Raw genomic sequence first — 20,620 nt, 5'->3', positions numbered from 1 at the left:
ACACCTGCCTTCACCATCCAGTACACCTGCCTTCACCATCCAGTACACCTGCCTTCACCATCCAGTACACCTGCCTTCACCATCCAGTACACCTGCCTTCACCATCCAGTACACCTGCCTTCACCCTACAGTACCCCTGCCTTCACCATCCAGTACACCTGCCTTCACCATCCAGTACACCTGCCTTCACCATCCAGTACACCTGCCTTCACCATCCAGTACACCTGCCTTCACCATCCAGTACACCTGCCTTCACTATCTAATACACCTGCCTTCACCATCCAGTACACCTGCCTTCACCATCCAGTACACCTGCCTTCACTATCTAATACACCTGCCTTCACTATCTAATACACCTGTCTTCACCATCCAGTACACCTGCCTTCACCATCCAGTACACCTGCCTTCACTATCTAATACACCTGCCTTCACTATCTAATACACCTGCCTTCACCATCCAGTACACCTGCCTTCACCATCCAGTACACCTGCCTTCACCATCCAATACACCTGCCTTCACCATCCATCACTTGCATGTAATTTAATGTAATAGTGCAAAACAAAGGGTATAGTGCATCTTCTCAGGCATCAAACACATTTTAAAAATGTAGTAGAGAGTGCAAACTGCTGAGTAAAATGAGGTAGGCTAGGCACTAGGCAACCAAAAGTATACAAAAACTAAAATAAATACACCATACAGTACACCTGCCTTCACCATCCAGTACACCTGCCTTCACTATCCAGTACACCTGCCTTCACCATCCAGTACACCTGCCTTCACCATCCAGTACACCTGCCTTCACTATCCAGTACACCTGCCTTCACCCTACAGTACACCTGCCTTCACCCTACAGTACACCTGCCTTCACCATACAGTACCTGGCCTGAGTGCAGTCTGACCAGAGCCATGCTGTAATAATGGGTCTCTTACTGTGTACGGAAAATTATGGGAAATAACTTTCCGGGATTTTTTTTCAATCACACTGGACTGGATGTTGTCACGGTAACAGTTGCGGTAATTGAACTGTGGGGAGCCTCCGAGTTCTGTGAAGTCTTTTGTGTGTGATCCACAGGTTCTGCTTGAAAATGGGTCTTAAAGGAACAACGCTGTGTGTGTGTGTGTGTGTGTGTGTGTGTGTGTGTGTGTGTGTGTGTGTGTGTGTGTGTGAGGTGACTCATAGTTCCGTTGTGAATTGGCAACTCTAATGAGAGGAGAAGATGTTCTAACATTATCACAACTCCTGACGTAGACAGACACGGGCGTGTTCAGTCATTGTCGGGTAGAGGAGAGCTTGTCAAGGGAATCATTGAGACCATTGGGGTCAGGGGTTAAGGGAAACATTGAGGCCTTTGGGGTCAGTGGTTTTGAGGTTCTAGCTTCATGTAGTGTGTTTATGTGAAATATGTCCTAGATAGGACTTGAAAAGGACTAGGATTTTAAATGTGTTTTTTTAGGGCATTTCTGCTTCATTGAGATAGAGACAGTAGAGATTGACAGGAAGGATGGGTGAGAGAGAGGGGGCGGTGATATATATCGATGGCCGGAGAGTTTGTGTGTGTGTGTGTATGTGTGTGTGTGTGTGTGTGTGTGTGAATGCATGCAGGGTGTGAATGCCAGGGTATATATAGCGTCTCTATAGTGTAGTCAGAAGGTGGATCACCGCTGGACGGTGTTCTGGGAACAGCCTCCGGCTCTCCTCCTCTCTCAACCGCCCCCACATGTCCAATAATTACACAAAAGCATTGAATGTCCCCTCGCAATTCAATGAGCCTTCCTGGCATAGTTCAGACGGCTTCCTCTGCCCAGTCTGCTGTGTGTGTGTGTGTGTGTGTGTGTGTGTGTGTGTGTGTGTGTGTGTGCGTGCATGTGTGTGAGTGTGCGTGTGTGCGTGCATTGCCGGGGGAGGATGCAGGAAGGGGGCTTAAGTTGGAGGTATTAAATGAAAAGGTATTAAGCTGAAGCTATATGTGGATTACTGTCTGGACGGTGTTTGATTAGATGAGTGTGTGTGTATATATATTTGTATATGTACGTGTGTGTGTGTTTGTGTGTGTGTGTGTGTGTGTTTGTGTGTGTGTTTGTGTGTGTGTGCGTGCGTGTGCGTGCGTGTGCGTGCGTGCATGTACAGTATGTGTGCATGTGTTTCAAGTTTATTGTTACCTCACATTACACAGTTAAGAGAGTAAAATTCTTAGGCTTTAGTTCCTGATATTGCAGCACAAGACAATAAGGCAATAGGTGTAATTTAAGATAATAATAATTTAAAAAAAGTGACAATAGTACAGGATACAATTAGCAGTACAACTCATAATAAAATAGATACTTCAAGTAGTAAAGTGGCTGTGAGCTTACGGTTAAGGTAGTCCATGTACGTGGGGTGTGCTTGGGGATGACAGGCAATTGTCCACAGTGGGCTTGTTCATGACTGATCGCCTGGGGGAAATAGCTGTTGAGTGTGGCTCTGTGGGTGTACGGTTTGTGTTTGTGTGTTTCTCTGCACACACACACACACACACACACACACACACACACACACACACACACACACACACACACACACACACACAGATTTATGAGACCCAGAACTGTTACGGGTAAGACAGATTAGTCAGTGTCTTGGGCTGGGTAGTGAAGTAATTGTCGAGCTGAAAATAAAGTCGTAAACAGAAATAATGAGCTCCATATATTAGCTTGTGAAATATGAAATATATTATTATGAAATATGAATGCTGTTGAAAATGTACTGCCTTTTAGGCTGCCTTGCTATCAATATTCAAACAGACACGGAAAGAAGGTCTGTGTCTGTTCTATGACTTTCGTTTATTGTTGAGGATATATGTATATAGGGAGACCATTATGATGTTGTATGTCTATATCTTTAAATAGCTAATTGATCTGATCTTTGTATTACAATACCTCATATTGCTTTGCCTGTTTGTTGGTTAAAGAGAAATAGCAACGCATACAAAATGTACTGCTGTGTGTGCACCGTACATATTGACTGACTCTATAACAAATCAAGTCACTCCACACAGCAAATTGTTCACTGCCAAGTCTCACTCTAAACTGTATTCTGTAAACAAAGAATGAAAGCCAAGCTACTCAGCAGTGGAAAACCTTTGTTCTACTACTGTATTGATTAGGGGGCGGCAGGTAGCCTAGAGGTTAGAGAGGCCTGCTAGCAATCGGAAGGTCGCTGGTTCGATCACCGCCTCAGGAGGGAGCTGCACTCAGTGCCTCAGGGGGGCTGACTATGGCTGAACCTGTGCCTGGAGCAACACATACATTTGGTTGTATTCACTGTGCAGTGACAAAGAGGTTGAATCTAATCCCAGTTAGTTTGGCCCCATGCAGTGTGTTTGAAAGCAGACAGGCTTTTGAATACAGAGGCTTTAGTAGGTTCGACCACTCCTTTCTCCTGCGTATGAATATGAGACACATGCTGCCCCTTTGCCTTTTCATTTGTCAGCCGTTAACCCATGAGAAATGGTTTTGAATCAGATAAACTGCATCCTGGCGGGACTGTGTTGTTATTGTTGGTTCTAGAGAGAGTATAGTATATGATGATCATATACAATCTATACAAATACAAAGTTATTATTATCATTGTCAGATGCGACAGCAGGATGCCATTAGGTAGCACCTTGAACTTCTATGTGGATATGCTCAGATCATAGCTCAGATTAACATACGACACATAACAAGGGGATGAAGTTAACTATACTAAAACTCTAATTAAAGCAGAATTATTTTCCCATCCAGGTTACAAGGTTAAATCATCAAACTGCATGATTGTCTGTTGTTGTCTACTTTTTCTCTGATGTTGCCTTTGTGCACTTCTTTGTTTTGGTCATTATTGTGCTGCAGAGTATAAAAATCTGTACTGAGAACAAATTCCACCGGCTTTGGTCGTGTGGCTAATAAACTATCTATCCTGGCTGGATTGTGTTGTTATTGTTGTTTCCAGAGAGAGAGAGAGAAGTTGGTCTCTGGAGTCGACAGTGAATTCCTTGTACATCCAGGCCCTGTCCATTTGGTCTGATTTACTTTCACTTCTCTGTTTGTGCTACCGCAGCCGTCTCTGGTTTTCCTGTTCATGTCAACAGAACCCTAATTGAAGACGGTGTAGACTTCACAGGAAATATTGCGATGGACCATACCGCCTGAGAGGGGTCGTGCCTTCCAAAACACTCGACTAGCTATTGGCGTTATCTGTTGACGATTGCCGAGGATCGCCATGTTCTGTAGTGGCAGTGTCCTCTGAGGCTTGATGTTTGAAGTCGTTCGCTGAAATGAAAATGAAAAATGAAAAAATGAAAAGATTCAGTGTGAAATATCAAACGCTCTACAGCTGTGGAGTTTATGATGAGGACCATTGTTTATATATAATAAATATTTACTGTTATGGTTATTTGAATATTGACTACACAGTTTAGAATAAAATCTCATACTGTATTCCTGTGGAGGACTATCTTTTCATTACTACTTTGATTTGATGTTGACTTGAAGTCGTGTCTATTAATCAAACACAACGTTTATTTGACATGCACAGATACAGCAGTTAACGTACAATGACATGTTTGATAATGAACAAGCTACCTCTCAACAGTGCAGTGAATACACAAATAGGGTTACGATGGAATAGAGGAATACCAAAACAATAATCTGTATGTTTGTATACACACATATATACAATTAACACTAGAATACAAAGGAAAACACAAAGTTGAGGAGGGAATCGTAGAACAGTGACCATACTCGTTGACCGCCATCTTCAGAACTCGTGCTGTGGCCAGAGGATGAGATGTGTTTGCCTTGAGGAGGTGGATTGATGATTGTAAAGGAAGAATATGAGATAAGATTAATGGATTACCTGATCCACCCTCGTGGACACATTGCAGTGGGCAGTTTACACAATGTAGTGGCCATCACAAGGGTAATGTTTGTTTACCACTAATGTCTTATGGGGCAGCTGCTCTGCTCTGGTTCTTAATACAGCTAAACTTCTAGCTTATATGTCAACAAAGGCTTAACGCATTGACCGACAGAAGCGTTGAATCTGATTGACAGATGTTTTAGCGCCGCCAATGGCCGTTCTAGAAACAGGACTGCTTATCTGTAGTATGGTGAAATAGGTTTATTTGTCTGTTGAACCTGTGTTCATTCTTGTGATTGTTTTTTTTTTTTTTTTTTACTGTTTTTAACTTATTATGTTTTTAGGTTGTTGTTTTTTCTCTCTGTAGCACTCTGAGATTCTTTTGAATGAAAAGTGCAATACAAATAAAATGCATTATTATTATTATTATTATTATTATTATTATTATTATTATTATTATTATTATTTATTTGCTCACTGGCTCTGTGTTTAGATTATGGCATGCCCGAATCGGGTATCAATTGGCCTTGTCCTTTGGTTCATCCACAGTTCCTCTGTGATCCTGACACGCCCCTGTACTGATGCTAATGTTTTTTCCTGCCATCTGACTGAATGGAAACATAAAATCAGGGTGCTTTTTTATCCAAATAGGCCACCGTATTCATCCATCCACCCCTCACTCCTAGTATTTACCTATCTAAACAGGCCACGGCAGATTGACCCATACAAAGGAAACAGCTGTCAGCCTGCCGTACCCACCATCTACATTAGGCACTCTTCATGCAAACCAGCTAAGGGGTTGTGCTCCGTTGCCGTCAGAGGCACACCTGTTCCTATAGCAACATCCTAGGGACATCCCTGTCAGGGACCCTAGGGGCTGAACACACAACACAGCAGACCAATGGCGTGTATCAACCAATGACGTACTACTACATGCATGGCTATGGAGCAGACTGTAGCCAAGTCAAGTCAAGTCAAGTTTCTTCATAAAGAACATTTTAAAACAACTTCCGCTGACCGAAGTGCTGTACATGGATTAACATCACAATAAAAGGCAGTAGAATCGCAATATACACAATCCTAACAACGCAAGCACAAAGACACACATAAAGAAGAAGAAATAAATAAAATAAAAGTTTTAAAATAAAAATAAACACTTTTACAAGGAAACGCTAAAGAATACAAATATGTCTGCGAATGCAGAGAGGAGGGGATGGAGGTAGAGAAGAAGTGAGAGGAAACTCATCCAAAGGATGGGACACTGGGACAGGAAGTCTGCCCTGCTGTTGTGTCCTGCCGTAGGGGCTAAGACTGCTATAATGAACAGGTTGGGTAACAAAGGAGTCTGTGAAGAGTGGAAATTACCTGCCAGCTAGCTGAGAAACGAGAGCGTGATGCAGCAGCAGTCCGCTCAGGGCCAAGCGTGGTCTAATGCCTTTATAACGACAGCTCTGACATGACGGATAGCCGCACGAAATGTATGATAGCCTAGTTTATTATCCTTAGTTAATTTCCGCTAGATTTAGAAGACTTTAAGAAGCAGGTCCTAGTTTGACGAAGTGGGAAGCAGTGACGTGAACTCACAGCTGAGAGCGAGTGTGTGTGTGTGTGTGTGTGTGTGTGTGTGTGTGTGTAGAGTGTGTGTAGAGTGTGTGTAGTGTGTAGTGTGTGTGTGTGTGTAGTGTGCACGCCAGTTTCCGCTGGGACAATATACAGTCATGTGAAGGAATTGAAATATTTTGTTATTTTTTAAGAAAATCAGTATTTGATCTTCTTTCAAACGATATCTAATAGATAAAGATGATGTAATTGACTTTTTTATTTAACTTTGTTATCATCTGACATCGACTGGTAGAACGTTTTTTCCACTCCTCCATGCAGAATTTCTTCAGCTGTCTGATGTTTGAGGGGTGTCTTGCATGCACAGCCCGTTTCAAATCATCCCACAATATCTCAATAGGATTAAAATCCGGACTTTGAATAACCCTAATCCTAACCCCAAACCATGACATTTCAACTCCCATGCTTCACAGTCGGTATGAGGATCTTGTGATGTCTTCTGTTACATTGTACATAAAGCACATTGTTCCAGAAGTACTGGTGTTTGTCTAGGTGTTCCCTGGCAAACATTAGTCTTGCTCTGGTGGGGTTTTTTGACAGCAAGGATTTGCACACCTCCCATGAAAATCAAACTGGTGCAGTCTCTTTCTGATGGTAGATGCATGTACTTTGACATCAACTGTGGCAAGAGCAACTTATAGGTCCAGTGATGACATTTTAGGATTGTTGATGGCGCCTTGTTGTTGGAGACTTCTTTAAGGATCTTGTGGTCTGCTCTTAGGCTGAACTTGCTAGGACGGCCTGACCTGGCCATGTTGGCAGTTGTTTTAAATGTTCTTGACAGTGGAATGACTGATTTCTAATTGTTTGGAGATATTTTTAAACCGCTTCCCAGACTCATATGCATCTACAACCTTCATTCTGAAGGTCTCAGGGAGCTCTTTTGATCTCGCCATGGGGGGTGGAGAGAGAGAGAGAGAGAGAGAGAGAGAGAGAGAGAGAGAGAGAGAGAGAGAGAGAGAGAGAGAGAGAGAGAGAGAGAGAGAGAGAGAGAGAGAGAGAGAGAGAGAGAGAGAGAGAGAGAGAGAGAGAGAGAGAGAGAGAGAGAGAGAGAGAGAGAGAGAGAGAGAGAGAGAGAGAGAGAGAGAGAGAGAGAGAGAGAGAGAGAGAGAGAGAGAGAGAGAGAGAGAGAGAGAGAGAGAGAGAGAGAGAGAGAGAGAGAGAGAGAGAGAGAGAGAGAGAGATGAATACTAAGTGAAGTGAAACTAAGCTCCTAAGTGGGACTGTTTGTACAATATGTTTATAGTATGTGCAATTGACCTTGACCCCGCTCCTTCCTTCTGGACTTTATCCTAGACAGAGATAGATAGAGAGAGTGAGATAATGGAATCTCGTGGTGTGGAATAACTTATTGAATATTAACTATAATCTCTCATACAGGAAGACAGAAACTCTATCATCATCATTCCTTATTCATGAGGGCTCAAATCCTCTTCCTACAAACACACTCCTCTTTAATCGTTATACAAGGCTAGCAGGTCTCACTTGCGCGCACGCACGCACGCGCGCACACACACACACACACACACACACACACACACACACACACACACACAGAGAGAGAACAGTCAAACTTGCTACAAATGTTCACTGCCACATGAGAAGCTGTTTGGATTGGAAACGATTGTATTTCCAAAGAAAAGGGGAAAGAGAATTGGAAAGAAAGCGGGAAGGGTGTGTGTGTGTGGGGGGGGGGGGTCATAAGGAACAATAAGGAGAACAGCTAATGTGTGCTGAACATTTAATATAGAAGTACAATTCAATTGTGTTTTACAGTAAACAATAACAATATATGTACAAATTTAAAAAACATACAACAGATTGGTTGATGGTTGCTTGTGAAACTATGATGGAAAACAATAACTGGGGATGAATATGTCACATACAAAGTGCAGAAATATGGAAATGACACAGCTCAACCTACTAAAATAGCAGCCCCTCAGGAAATCGGAGGAAGTGGCAGAGAGAGTCTGAGAGATTGACTCAGACTGACTGTGTTGTTCTTTGTTTTTCTAGCTTGTTGAAGTCACAGGTGAAATATGATGTCTGGTTGAAATATGAAGCCCCCGTATGAACGCCCCCTACCCTCTCTCTCTCTCTCTCTCTCTCTCTCTCTCTCTCTCTCTCATCTCTCTCTCTCTCTCTCTCTCTCTCTCTCTCTCTCTCTCTCTCTCTCTGCAATTGTGTATCTGGGATATTATAGTACAGTGTGTAACCCTCCAGTGATGGTCCAGTCCATTGAACACAAGGGGACAGAGGAGACATCCTCTGCTAAACACTGATCAGTTTCACTGGATGAACTGCAGCTGTAGAAGGGTGACAACACCCACCTAACATCTCCTCCCTACAGATACTGTGTGTCTTATGCCTTACCGGCTGTCATCTACTGCTACCTCAGGGCTATACTCATGCTATTTCTGTATTATTTCTATTATTATACTACTCTATTGTTTCTTGTCGTATTTTATTTGACTATTGCTATTTTCTCTTGTCGCTGCAATGCCGAGGAACCGAAGCCTCTTTTATACTTGCATAACGGCCCAAATAATCAACACAGAACTGCCACAACTCGATAACATCTACAGCACCCGCTGTATAAAGAAAGCTCAAAACATCATTAAAGACACCAGCCACCCTGCCTATGCACTATTCGCACTCCTCCCATCCCGAAAACGCTATAGAAGTACTCACAGACCACCCGCCTCAGAAATAGTTTCTTCCCACAGGCAGTTAGGTTGCTGAACAGCTGAACCATGCGCACTGCACTTGGCACTTAACACCCTGCACTAAGACCTTTACACCCTGCACTAAGCACCTTGTACTGTATTGTTGTTTTGTTTGTATTGTGGACGATGTTTGTTTTGTGTGATACTACAGAGAGAGACGAGGCTGAAGAATGTCATTGTATTAATACATATGACAATAAACTTGAACTTGAACTTGAATGGGATGTTACAATAAACTTGATTCTGATTCAGATTCTGACAACCCTCGGAATCACAGTCCAGTCTCCATCCTCTGGACACAGTGACGATGGACTCTCTGGCCACTCCTAGTTAACCTTTCACTACGGTGGTCTCTTTGGTTTAGGTTTAGGCCACCATGGGGTTGTGGTGTGGCCCTAGTGGATAGTGAGCTGGACTGGTGATCAGAAGGTCGAGGAGTTAAGTTTGGTCAAAGTTCAGAAGGTCAAAGTTAAGTTTGATTGATTGATTGATTGATTGATAATGTGTTCAGTCATGCTGTGTTGCAGCTGGATAGTTTGGATTGTTTGGATAGTTTGGTCTGTAGAATGTGGTTAAAGGTATTTTTGTTCACATGCAAAACTGGTTTTGTCTAGTTTTTCGTTTTCCCATCTACTTACTGTCGGAAAAGAAAACTGAGACAGTCCACATTTTGAATACTGGCCACTTGTGTTGTCATTTGAATGCACTGCGCGTTCCATCTCGTCCTGGGGACGCGTGCTGCTGACTCTCTCACCCTCGTCAGCGAGAAAGGCTGAGCTCTTCGTTTTCCGAACCGTCAGGGGAATCTCTGCAGATGTCAGTTTTGGTTTCTTCACGAATTCTCAAATACAGATAAACTTGTGAGTCACCAGAGATTTGTACCATGCACTGTACCGTTACATCTACGGCATACTGAGAGAGGCAGAGCCGCTTGTTAGTTTGACCTGCCTGACTGTAAAATCCATTGCAATTGCTTGTTTGTTCTCGATGTTTACATGCTGCCCTGGGCATTTGTCCTGGGCAGTGTATTCATAATATTATGGTGTTGTATCTATTAGTTTTTTCATGCTTCAAGTGGCCCATTGATGATTGTACAATATCTTCTTCTTTATCTTCTTCAATATCCACGTTCTTTTTTGGGACAATGTCTGTTTCCCTACAACCCAAAGAGGGGTTGTAGGGAAACGGTCAGGTTGTCAGTTTACACCTGGGCTCTCCCTCCTCAGACCTCTCCAACCCTAAAACCCTACACAAAAGTGTGCACTTACCGAAGGTTTCACTGTTGTATAGTTGATTCACCTACTTAGACAAATGTACTTATTGTAAGTCGCTTTGGAAAAAAGTCTTATTATTTAAATGTACATTTAAATCGAATCATACACCATCCACAACCCCCCCCCCCCCCCACCTTCTGGGGCTTCTGTCTCAGGGAAAACACAACAGGTCGGTCCTTCTCCCGGTCCCACCTGGGGTGCCAACTATGTCAATCGAAAATCTTTTACTCTAATTCATTAAACTATAATACTTAATTAAGCAATAATAACAAATAATCAAAGAAACCGGAGCTGGTGACTATTCAAAAGAAAGCCTTTATTGAGAACAATGCAGGCGAGTTTGTTTGCAAAGGAGCTCTCGAACAGCCGTCAACACAGACCATTAAACCTTTTCTAAACTTCCAGCTAAACTTGATCAACTCTCTTACCCTACATTCCTTGACCCTTCCCCTGTTTACTCTTGGGGCATCATAAACATTTATGACCTCCTTGGGGCTGTGAGGGTTTAGGGGGAGGTTACAGGCATCCCGCTCTACACATTTAACACACACACATACTTTAACACAATCATAAGAAGAATCCACCATATTGACGCACACATTTTAACACAATTTAGACAAATAATCCACTATAGTTGTTCCATAACAGCCTAGCCGAGGAAGTAAATCATCTATCCATCAGTCTAAAAAAATGATATGCTAGGACCAGGGGCCATTGGCAGTCACAATGAAGAAGGAATTATTGTTATTGTTATTATTATTTATTGTATGTATTTATTTACAATGGAGAAACTGTACAGGGGGGTAGTGGGGATGTAGAGGTCTTTAGGAGGGACAGTTGAGATGTAGCCTGAAGAGATGGTTTTACATTTACATTTATATTTTTGGCATTTAGCAGACGCATTTATCCAAAGCGACTTACAGCAAATAGCACAAATAGCCTACATTTGTCTAAGTAAGTGATCATCTATCCATCAGTACTCAGGTTCAGGCTGCCAGCCTTTAGATTCACACAGCAGACCCACCCCTCCCTCTCTGTGTCCCTCAATGGAGACCACTGGCTGGGATCATACAGATTTAAATAAAGAAAAAAAAGAAAGAAAAGAAGCTAATAATGGTACTACGAATACATGGTATTATAGTACAAACGCAGCCCCATTGATACTGTACTCTCTTAATCTCTTGTGAGTGTTTCAGAGAGAACAAAAGCCATGGGCTTACAGACTCAAACCACCAAAGTAACTCTCTAATTCTCCTGTGAGCTCGTACACACACACACACACACACACACACACTACACACACACACACACACACACACACACACACACACACACACACACACACTACACACACACACACACACTGCTCCATATACGTGTCTGATATGCACACACACACACGAGCCCAGGTCATCTCCATTCAATGAGCTTTATTGGCATGAATAACAAATGTGAATATTGACAAAGGAGCTATAATATAGTAAAGTATAAATACACCCCCCCCCCCCCACACACACACACACACATTGTAATCAAATTCCCTAGCCTTCTCCGCTGTACTCTCCCTCCCTCCCTCCCTCCCTCCCTCCCTCCCTCCCTCCCTCCCCTCCCAGAGTGTCCCCAGCACACTTTACTAATTCACATTATACATTTCACAACATTTCATTACAACAGGTGTGTGCTCATGATACAATTCTAAGAATATATACTAGCATAAATCAGAATGGACACAAAAAAACACCCAGTGATTATATCAGATAAAGCCATGGATTGAACAAGCATACAGTATTTTGGATGTTACAGGTGGGTGCATTTCTGCTTGTTAGTTTGACCTGCCCGACTGAAAAGATCCATTGCAATTGCTTGTTAATTCTCAGTGTTTACATGCTGTCCTGGGCAGGTCATTTATATGTTGCTGTATTTGTTTGTCGTTTGCTTGATGTAGCCTGTGGCTCATTGATGTTTCTATAATAGCTTGTTTAAAGAGCTCTGGCATCTAATCATACACTATGCAAATCCACTTAAACTCCACTGTGGTGTGTGTGTGTGTGTGTGTGTGTATGTGTGTGTGTGTGTGTGTGTGTGTGTGTGTGTGTGTGTGTGTGTGTGTGTGTGTGTGTGTGTGTGTGTGTGTGTGTGTGTGTGAGTGTGTGTGTGTGTGTGTGTGTGTGCGCGCGCCTCTCAAATACATCATGTTAAAATAGAATCATTATCAACACAAAATGAGAATAGCACGCACAGACACTGAAAGCGAGTCTTGTGTCTTCTTGCTACCACTACATTGACCTTGTTTGATTTCAAACAGTCAGTCTATAGGAGAGATTATCATTGACCCTGAGTTGCTACCATTATAGTTATTACATGGGCCAAAGCATGGATGGATTCTGCCAGTGAATGTGCAGCCAGTGAAAGTGTAGATGTGAGACCTGGCCTCCACATTGAAGAAGGACACCTGTCTCTCCTCATAGTCCACAAACACCCCCACCTTCTGGGGCTTCTGTCTCAGGGAGAGCTCGACAGGTAGGTCCTCAAGTGCCTCATACTTATCCCCGTTTCTCAGAGTCACAGTCCAGTATCCATTACTAGGACACAGTGTAATCTGACCCGTCCTGATGATGGACTCTCTGGCCACTCCTATATCCCACTTATCCTTCCCTTTCACCTCCACCTCGTAGTAAAACCTCCCAGAGGAAAACCCCTCCTTTCCCAGGACGCTGGGACATTTGACGAACCTCTTAAGGTTTTCAGAGACTGCCAGTTCTTTGTCTCCCTTTCTCACTTGTTTCCCGTCCTGAGATAGGATGAGACTGGAATGTGCAGTATCAGGGTCTAGAGTCACATCCACAGCTCTTGCTTCTTTCCTGCTGATTTCATAATCTGGTCTCCACATAGTTTTCATATAATCCACTTTACGTGAAAAAGAAAAGTATAAAAATAGGATTACAGCAAATCCAATCACATTGAGAGCTCCCAGAGTGGTGGACAAACCAACAGCTACTTTCCATTGGTGTGTTTGATCAAACAGCTCACTAGGGACGTGACACTCTGTCTCCAACATCTTGGCCAGATTCGGTTGAACTCTACAGATATAGTTGTTGGTGTTGGTCTTCTGTACAATGATACGTAGTTTGACTGTGTAGAGTCCCTCATAGTCCCTGTGTGTCTGAGGAGGTCCAGCAGAGAGAGTGACTCCTTCACTGTCCTGCCACACCATCTCAGGCTCAGGGTGCCAGCCTTTAGATTCACACAGCAGACCCATCCCTCCCTCTCTGTGTCCTTCAATGGAGACCACTGGCTGGGATCCTAGTGACGTAACATAGAGTTGAATAGTGGAATCATCATACCAGGCCTTGGACTGAATGAGACATGTATAAGGTCCATCATCATATCCTTGTACCCTGGTCAGTTTCAAGGAGGTGTTGCCTCTCCTCAGTTCCTCTTTAAACAAAGATGTCCTTCCCCTATAGGACCAGATCTGATCTTCTCTTTTGTCTCTGCTGTCTTGGTAACGATGGACACGATTCTCTGAGAGGTGGGGTCTAATCCAATCCACTGTCATGTTCACAGCACTGGTGTTGGGTTTGAGGTGACAGGGCAGGATGATGTCATCACCAGCCGTAGCAAACATACGTGAGGGACTGACAACCTCAAACCTCTCAGAGCCTCCTGCTCTGTGTAGAAGAAGCAGGAGAGTCACACACAGACACTCTGATAGAGTCACCATCGTTCCTGAAAGAGACAATCAGAAACACAGCAATATAAATCATAATGACCATTAACCTTTTTTGGTACAAAAAAGTACCCCTTTTTTAGCTCTAACCAAAGAGCGAGGACTAGTTAGCCTGGTAAAGAAAAAAAAAGGGAAACGTCTACGTTTTCAAGGGCTGTCCATTAACCTATGTATGTAAATCTAGAGAGACTATGCCATTTAGCAGACACCCTTATCCAAAGCGACTTACAACAAATACATTTGTCTAAGTAAGTGAATCATCTATCTATCAGTCATCGCAAGAAAAGTATTCTAGGGCCAGGGTCCATTGGCAGTTACAATGCTAGATATATATTTTATTATTATAATTATATAGAAACTCATGAATTGACTTAGTTTCATCTCATGTGGGGTACAGACCTCTCTCACCTGATGTTAAGATGGTTCTCTGCCAGCGACAATAGCTTTAGGATAGTTTACACCTTCTGTCCTCTCCTCGTACCTAGGTCTCTAGGAAAGTAGCAGTCGCAAGAACAACCAAGTATAGATCATAGATGATACAGTCGATTATAATTTATATGATCGTTCTTTTACTGATAATCTTTTGTCTAACTGCTTAATGTGTCAGACGAATATTCTGCCACTCCATTCTTACAGTAGAAAGAGAAAGTATTGTAATGCTGAAGAGCACGAGGCTAGTTAAATATTTACATGTTCACGAGTGTCTTTCTGTATTCTTGAATGCATCTTTTTACAGTACACAGAGATGACAAAGGGTACGATACATTGATTAGGAGTTAACCATTAACATGTCAGGGAGTTCCCTTCTGTAGTATGCATCTGTATGAAACATGGAGAGGTAAAGACAAACCCCAGACAGAGGATCCATACACCTTTGGACGCAATTTCTGCCCACTGTTTTCATGCAATTTCAGCCCTCTGTATGTCTGTACATATATTGGATTGACAATAAAGTTGACTTTGACTTTGACTGAGAGACATAACTTCAAACAACAATAAAAAATATATATTTATGAGAAAAAAATAACTATTGAGGAAAAGCAGTCATTCTTCTATAACTCATCAAATCCAGTGCTGTGTATTTCCTCATGTCAATGCCTACACTATTCCTGTGCTTGTAAATCCATACTGTGCAATCAATCAAACCAACTTTAATTCACATAGCACAAGCCATGCATCGAATGCAACTCCAAGTGCTGAACATAAAAACAGTAGTAAATAGAATACAATACAATAAAACAAGAGATATGTATGTGGGAGGGAACGTTTTAGTGCTGTTGGTCATGAGATGACCCTGCATTAAATCCTCCTGGCCTCTCTGTGGCCGCTCTCTCTGTGGGCGCGACTCAGATCCTCTGATGCTAGCTCACGCCAAGGTGGCTATTCTTAGATAGAGTCTCAAGAGAGCAGCAGAGACGTGACAGGGGAACCCACGCAGCCTTATCTAATGGAGAAGAGAGGGAGAGAGAGGGAGGGAGGGAGAGAGACCGACTAGTGCTCTCTATAGCAGAACTCCTGGCCTAGTCCTCTCCTAGCTAGCAGACCTCCGAGGTAGCGTAGCCCTCTAATGAGCTTCCTACGTCAGGCTAGACCCAGAGGGACGCGCAGTACAGTCCAAGCCACAGGACCACTATGAGGGAACACCATGTAGGCGAAAGAGCTCAAAGCACTTTGAAAAGCATCATATGAATGCAATCCATTACTGCTGAAAGTACTAATCGTTTTATGACTTTTTACTAGTAATTACAGCCTGGCTTCGACTGTAGGGACGTGTCGTTTTCCAGTTTGTCTAATTGTTTTTTTCCCCCAGATTTTTTTATTTTGTGGCCGCCTAAACAGTGTTCCAAGCTGACGGCTTTGCAGATGGGGGGGTGGAAGTTTAGTGCCTAGTCTTAGCCAACACCTGCTTGATTGATGAACACTATTGATGTTTCTAATCTGTGTGTTCTAATGTGTTTCAAAATGCTTGTGTGTATGTTTACACAGGTGGCATACTGTAAGCGTTGTGTTGTGTTATGGTGTACTGTGTCTCTGCGGCATTCTCATAGCTGTCGCTGCCGAGACACCTACTCCCCTCCCCCCTATACTGTTTCTCCTGAGTCAATATACTTCTAGCACGACGACTGCCAATATCCTCAGGCCTGAGTACTTTTTCCTGCTATGAATAGTGGATGGACGATTCACTTACTTAGTCAAATGTATTGATTGTAAGTCGCTTTGGAATAAGGCGTCCGCTAAATGCCAATGTAAAATGTAAAATGTAAAATGTAAATGAAGTGTCTCTCCGTCCGCTTGCAGGGCATCAACATCGTGGGTCCCAGTAATGCGGAGCCGCCTCCTCCTGCCAGCCCGAGGATGTACCAGCTCGACATCATACTGAAGAAGGGACACAATCTGGCCATCAGAGACAGAGGAGGTAGGGACTGCTGGGCTTCTCTCTATCCATCTCTTTTTTTCTTACCGCTCTCTCTCTCTTCACCGTCTCTCTATCAGACTGATTGGTGCTCCTCAAGAACGTCTCGACACTCGGCTGCGTCTTCACAAGGACAGTTATTAGTCTTCAATAATAGCCCTCCCTTGATTTCTCTGGCCCCCTTCTCTTTCTGACTCACTCTGTTTCTCTCTCTCTCTCTCTCTTTCTCTCTTTTGTTTTCCTCTACTCTCTCTACCTGTCTGTTATCTCTGCCTGTGTTTATGGCGTATCTCACTCCAACACGCACACGCTCTCCGCCAGTCCTCACTCCAGGGTTCAAGGTGTGAGGACAGAGACAGATAAGGATCTTTTTACAAAGAGAGTGCGGTAGATTGAGAGAACAAGTAGGAGGACAAACAGTAGTAGAGGATGGGTTTTTAGTCAGAACATTGGCAACGTTTCAAGCCCTGTTAAGCCTTATCCTGTGTTACCATAATTGATTCCGTGGTTAATACATGATACAATTATGATGTTTAACAATTGAATAACTGCTGCTTTATTTTTTAATCGGAGTGATTTAAGCAGAAGGAAGTACAAAAATAGTCTGAGGTGAATCAATTATACATCGCAGTCATCTCGAGTAAGAGTACGTAAGTAAGTTTACACAAGAATAAGTTCCACAAGCAGTCCTAGAGAAAGGGTAGAGGACTCTGACTCTTTGTGCCAGGGGAGATGTCTCTATGGCAGTGTGTGTGTCTGCCAGGGTACCTATAACTTTAGACAGTAATGGTCTCATTAGCAGTTAATGTGTTAATGTGGCAAGCCTGCATAGTCTCTATTCTGCTTTCTGTCTCTCTCTCTCTCTCTCTCTCTCTCTCTCTCTCTCTCTCTCTCTCTCTCTCTCTTTATTTCTTTCTCTCTCTCTCCCTCTCTCTCTGTCTCTCTCTCTCTCCCCAACTCTCTTTCTCTCCTCTCTCTCTCTCTCTCTCTCTCTCTCTCTCTCTCTTTCTTTCTCTCTCTCTCTCTTTCCCCCTTTCTCTCTCTCTCTTTCCATCTCTCTCTCCCTCTCTGTGTGTGTCTCTCTGTCTCCCACTCTCTCTCTCTCTTTCCCTCTCTCTCTCCCTCTCTGTGTGTGTGTCTCTCTCTCCCCAACTCTCTTTCTCTCCCTCTCTCTCCCTCTCTCTATGGATAATGAGCAGTGAGAATTGAGGTGAGCAGCTCACCTGTTCCTCCCTGGCCTCATCTGGACAGCTCATTTGGGAATGCTGAGTCTCTCTGAGAGACGGCGCTCCCAGTCTGGCAGCAGAGAGAGCTATAATTGAGAGCTGAATTATTCGGAAGCAGAATGCCCTGAGCATTCCTGAGTCTTTCCAAGTTCTTTCCAAGTATAGCTCTCCATGTTTCCTATTGCATTACAATGTCACCCTCCTGTCACCCTCCACAAAAACAAAATGAAAACAAAGTGAAATGCCCATTTATTATAGTAGGGTGTAGCTTTTATTTACTCAAAAAAAGGCCGACCTCTGGGGCTCCTGGAAGGTTCTAGTTATTTCTGACCTTCAGATCGTGTCTGAGGACGGACAGAGCTCCTTCCTGTCTTACCAGGAAGATGAGCAGGGAGAGTCTCTGAGCCAAAGCCCCATGATCCTCCTTGTGAGCCTGTGGCAGCATTACTGACCATGTTGCCCAGGCATGAATCATCACTGTGTGTGTGTGTGTGTGTGTGTGTGTGTGTGTGTGTGTGTGTTTTTGTGTGTGTGTGTGTGTGTGTGTGTGTGTGTGTGTGCGAGCGCCCGCGTGTGTGTGTGTTTCTGTGTGTTTCTGTGTGTGTGTGTGTGTGTGTGTGTGTGTGCGTGCAAGCTCCCGCGTGCGTGTGTGTGTTTGTTTGTGTGCGTGAGCGCCCATACAGTATGTGTGTGTGCGAGCGCCCGCGTGCGTGCGTCCGTGCGTGCGCTTGTGTTGATCTGGAGCCAAAGGCACCAGTAATAAAGCCTGTCTCTGTGACCAATCTGCCCCTCTACAAGAGGAGGAGGAGGAGGAGGAGGAGGAGGAGGAGGATGTACAGATGGACATAACTCTACCCGGTTCTCTGAGATATCTCCTCATCTAGACCTCAGGCCTTTGTTGTCTATGAGATCTGTCATAGAGGGTAGAAACAGCTTCTGTCCACAGTAGCTTTCCTTCATCTGGAGCTCCCAGGGTATCCTGTGGGACGGCCAGTCTGCTTGTTAGGCTGCGACAGGGCTGAGACCTGGCTGAGACCACCACCTCCCAACTCCCCAGGAGGGCTGGGATTGATGCAGCAGGATAGCTCTTTTATGTTACCATTCCCTACTGTGTACACTTTTAAAACTTGTGTGCGTACGTGTGTCTGTGTGTGTGTGCGCTTGTGTGTGACCTTCTTTTTTTTTCTGAGTGGGGCAGTCCCACTCATATTTTTTCATTTTATTGACAGATACAGTAGAGATTTAGACAGGAAGGATGCGTGAGAGAGAGAGGAGGGATGACATGCAGGATATGTCCCCGGCCGGAATCGAACCGGGGACCCTGCGGTTACATGGTCAACGCTTAACCCGCTACGCCACCTAAGCGCCCCAGCGTGTGACCTTCTTAAGAGTTGTGGGGTTTGGTTTTGGGTGTGTGCACGCTCACCTGCTTGCAATTGTGTGCGTGTGTGTGTGTGTGTGTGTGTGTGTGTGTGTGTGTGTGAGCACGTGCGTGGGCTTTCTTGACCTTCTTACCTCTCTCTGTCACAGTTTTAATATTCGACCCCCTCCGCTCTCCCCAATGGTCGTCCACCTGTCTAAGATGTCATTGGTTGTGAGTCGCCAGTGAAAACCTCTACTGAGGCTGTGTGACCAGGTGATGACACTCCGCCTCATGTCCCTCTCCGTGGGGACAGGGTACCAGTGGATGATGGAGGGTGGGGAGGAGGCGGTGGTGACAGTCATGACTCCCCCCCCTCCCCCCAGAGTGGCACATCTGTCAAGGGCAGAGAGAGTCCGAGAGAGAGCCAGCCTTGTGGAGGTGACAGTGACAGGGGGGTGTCACGTCAGTGTGCTGGTCTGGTCACGCTTTGCTGGCCTCCGTCACCTCAGGGAGAGACAAGGCCATCAGGACTCTTACCCTGGAGTGCTGTCTTCTATTTGGTTTTTTATATTTTGGGCATTAAGCAGACGCCTTTATCCAAAGCGACTTACAGCACAAATACATTTGTCTAAGTAAGTGAATTGTCGATCTGTCAGTCATCGCAGGGAAAAGTAATCTCTGTTTGGGCTAGGGGCCATAGGCAGTAAAAGTCTAGGCATAATGCTAGACGAAGGTTTTTCACAGTAGAGAAACTGAACAGGGAGATGGGGAGGTTTCAGGAGGAGCAGTTAAGGTGTCGCCTGAAGAGATGGGTCTTCAGTGTACGGCGGAAGATAGGGAGTGACTCTGCTGTCAGACAGACACACAACACAGATCAGGTCTCTTAGGGCTCTTTATACCTTGCTGTTCTGAGTTTGTAAACTAGAGTCAAATGCTCTTCTTCATTAGCTGTGGTGGACAACATGCATTGGGAAGCTGTTTATGACTAGTTTAGTTGAAGTGTTGTTTAAATGTCTTCTGAGTGAGTTTGTGCCGTGCGTGTGTGTGTGTGTGTGTGTGTGTGTGTGTGTGTGTGTGTGTATGTGTGTGTGTGTTTGTGTGTTTGTGTGTGTGTGTGAATGTGTGTGTGTGTATGTGTGTGTGTGTGTGTGTGTGTGTGTGTGTGTTTGTGTGTGTTTGTGTGTGTGTGAATGCGCGCATGCATAAGTACATACGCGCATCTGACGTGCAAGTTTGCTTGCGCGCATTTGTGCGCACGTGCGTGTGTGTATGTCCTGTGGAGATGAACATGCTGGGGTTACGTCCCCCACGCCAGCTCACCCGTGTTGGCCTACGGAAGAGATGCAAAGAGCGCTGTACTATAAATATAACATTCACCCCTCTGTCTCTCT

The 20,620-nt window shown here is 44.1% G+C and overlaps 2 protein-coding genes across 2 annotated transcripts in view; one reads left to right on the top strand and one right to left on the bottom strand.

Moving 5' to 3' along the window:
• Positions 1–14,221, bottom strand: part of LOC308159087 (butyrophilin subfamily 1 member A1-like) — a gene marked incomplete at both ends in the record, with an annotated part of 19,515 nt that extends 5,294 nt beyond the window's left edge. The window contains 2 exons of the mRNA XM_080532843.1: positions 12,859–13,374; positions 13,528–14,221. Of these exons, the coding sequence (XP_080388969.1) occupies positions 12,859–13,374; positions 13,528–14,221 (1,210 nt within the window). The remainder of the gene's footprint in view (positions 1–12,858; positions 13,375–13,527) is intronic.
• The window catches only part of mctp1a (multiple C2 domains, transmembrane 1a), a gene marked incomplete at both ends in the record, with an annotated part of 145,802 nt that overhangs the window by 16,273 nt on the left and 108,909 nt on the right, over positions 1–20,620 (top strand). Inside the window, one exon of the mRNA XM_080530635.1 lies at positions 16,526–16,643. Within this exon, the coding sequence (XP_080386761.1) occupies positions 16,526–16,643 (118 nt within the window). The remainder of the gene's footprint in view (positions 1–16,525; positions 16,644–20,620) is intronic.

This window comes from Nansenia antarctica (genome assembly GCF_963989245.1).
Source record: "Nansenia antarctica genome assembly, chromosome: 5".
NCBI classification, from domain to species: Eukaryota; Metazoa; Chordata; class Actinopteri; order Argentiniformes; family Microstomatidae; genus Nansenia; species Nansenia antarctica.
This window is presented reverse-complemented; position numbering and strand designations above follow the sequence as displayed.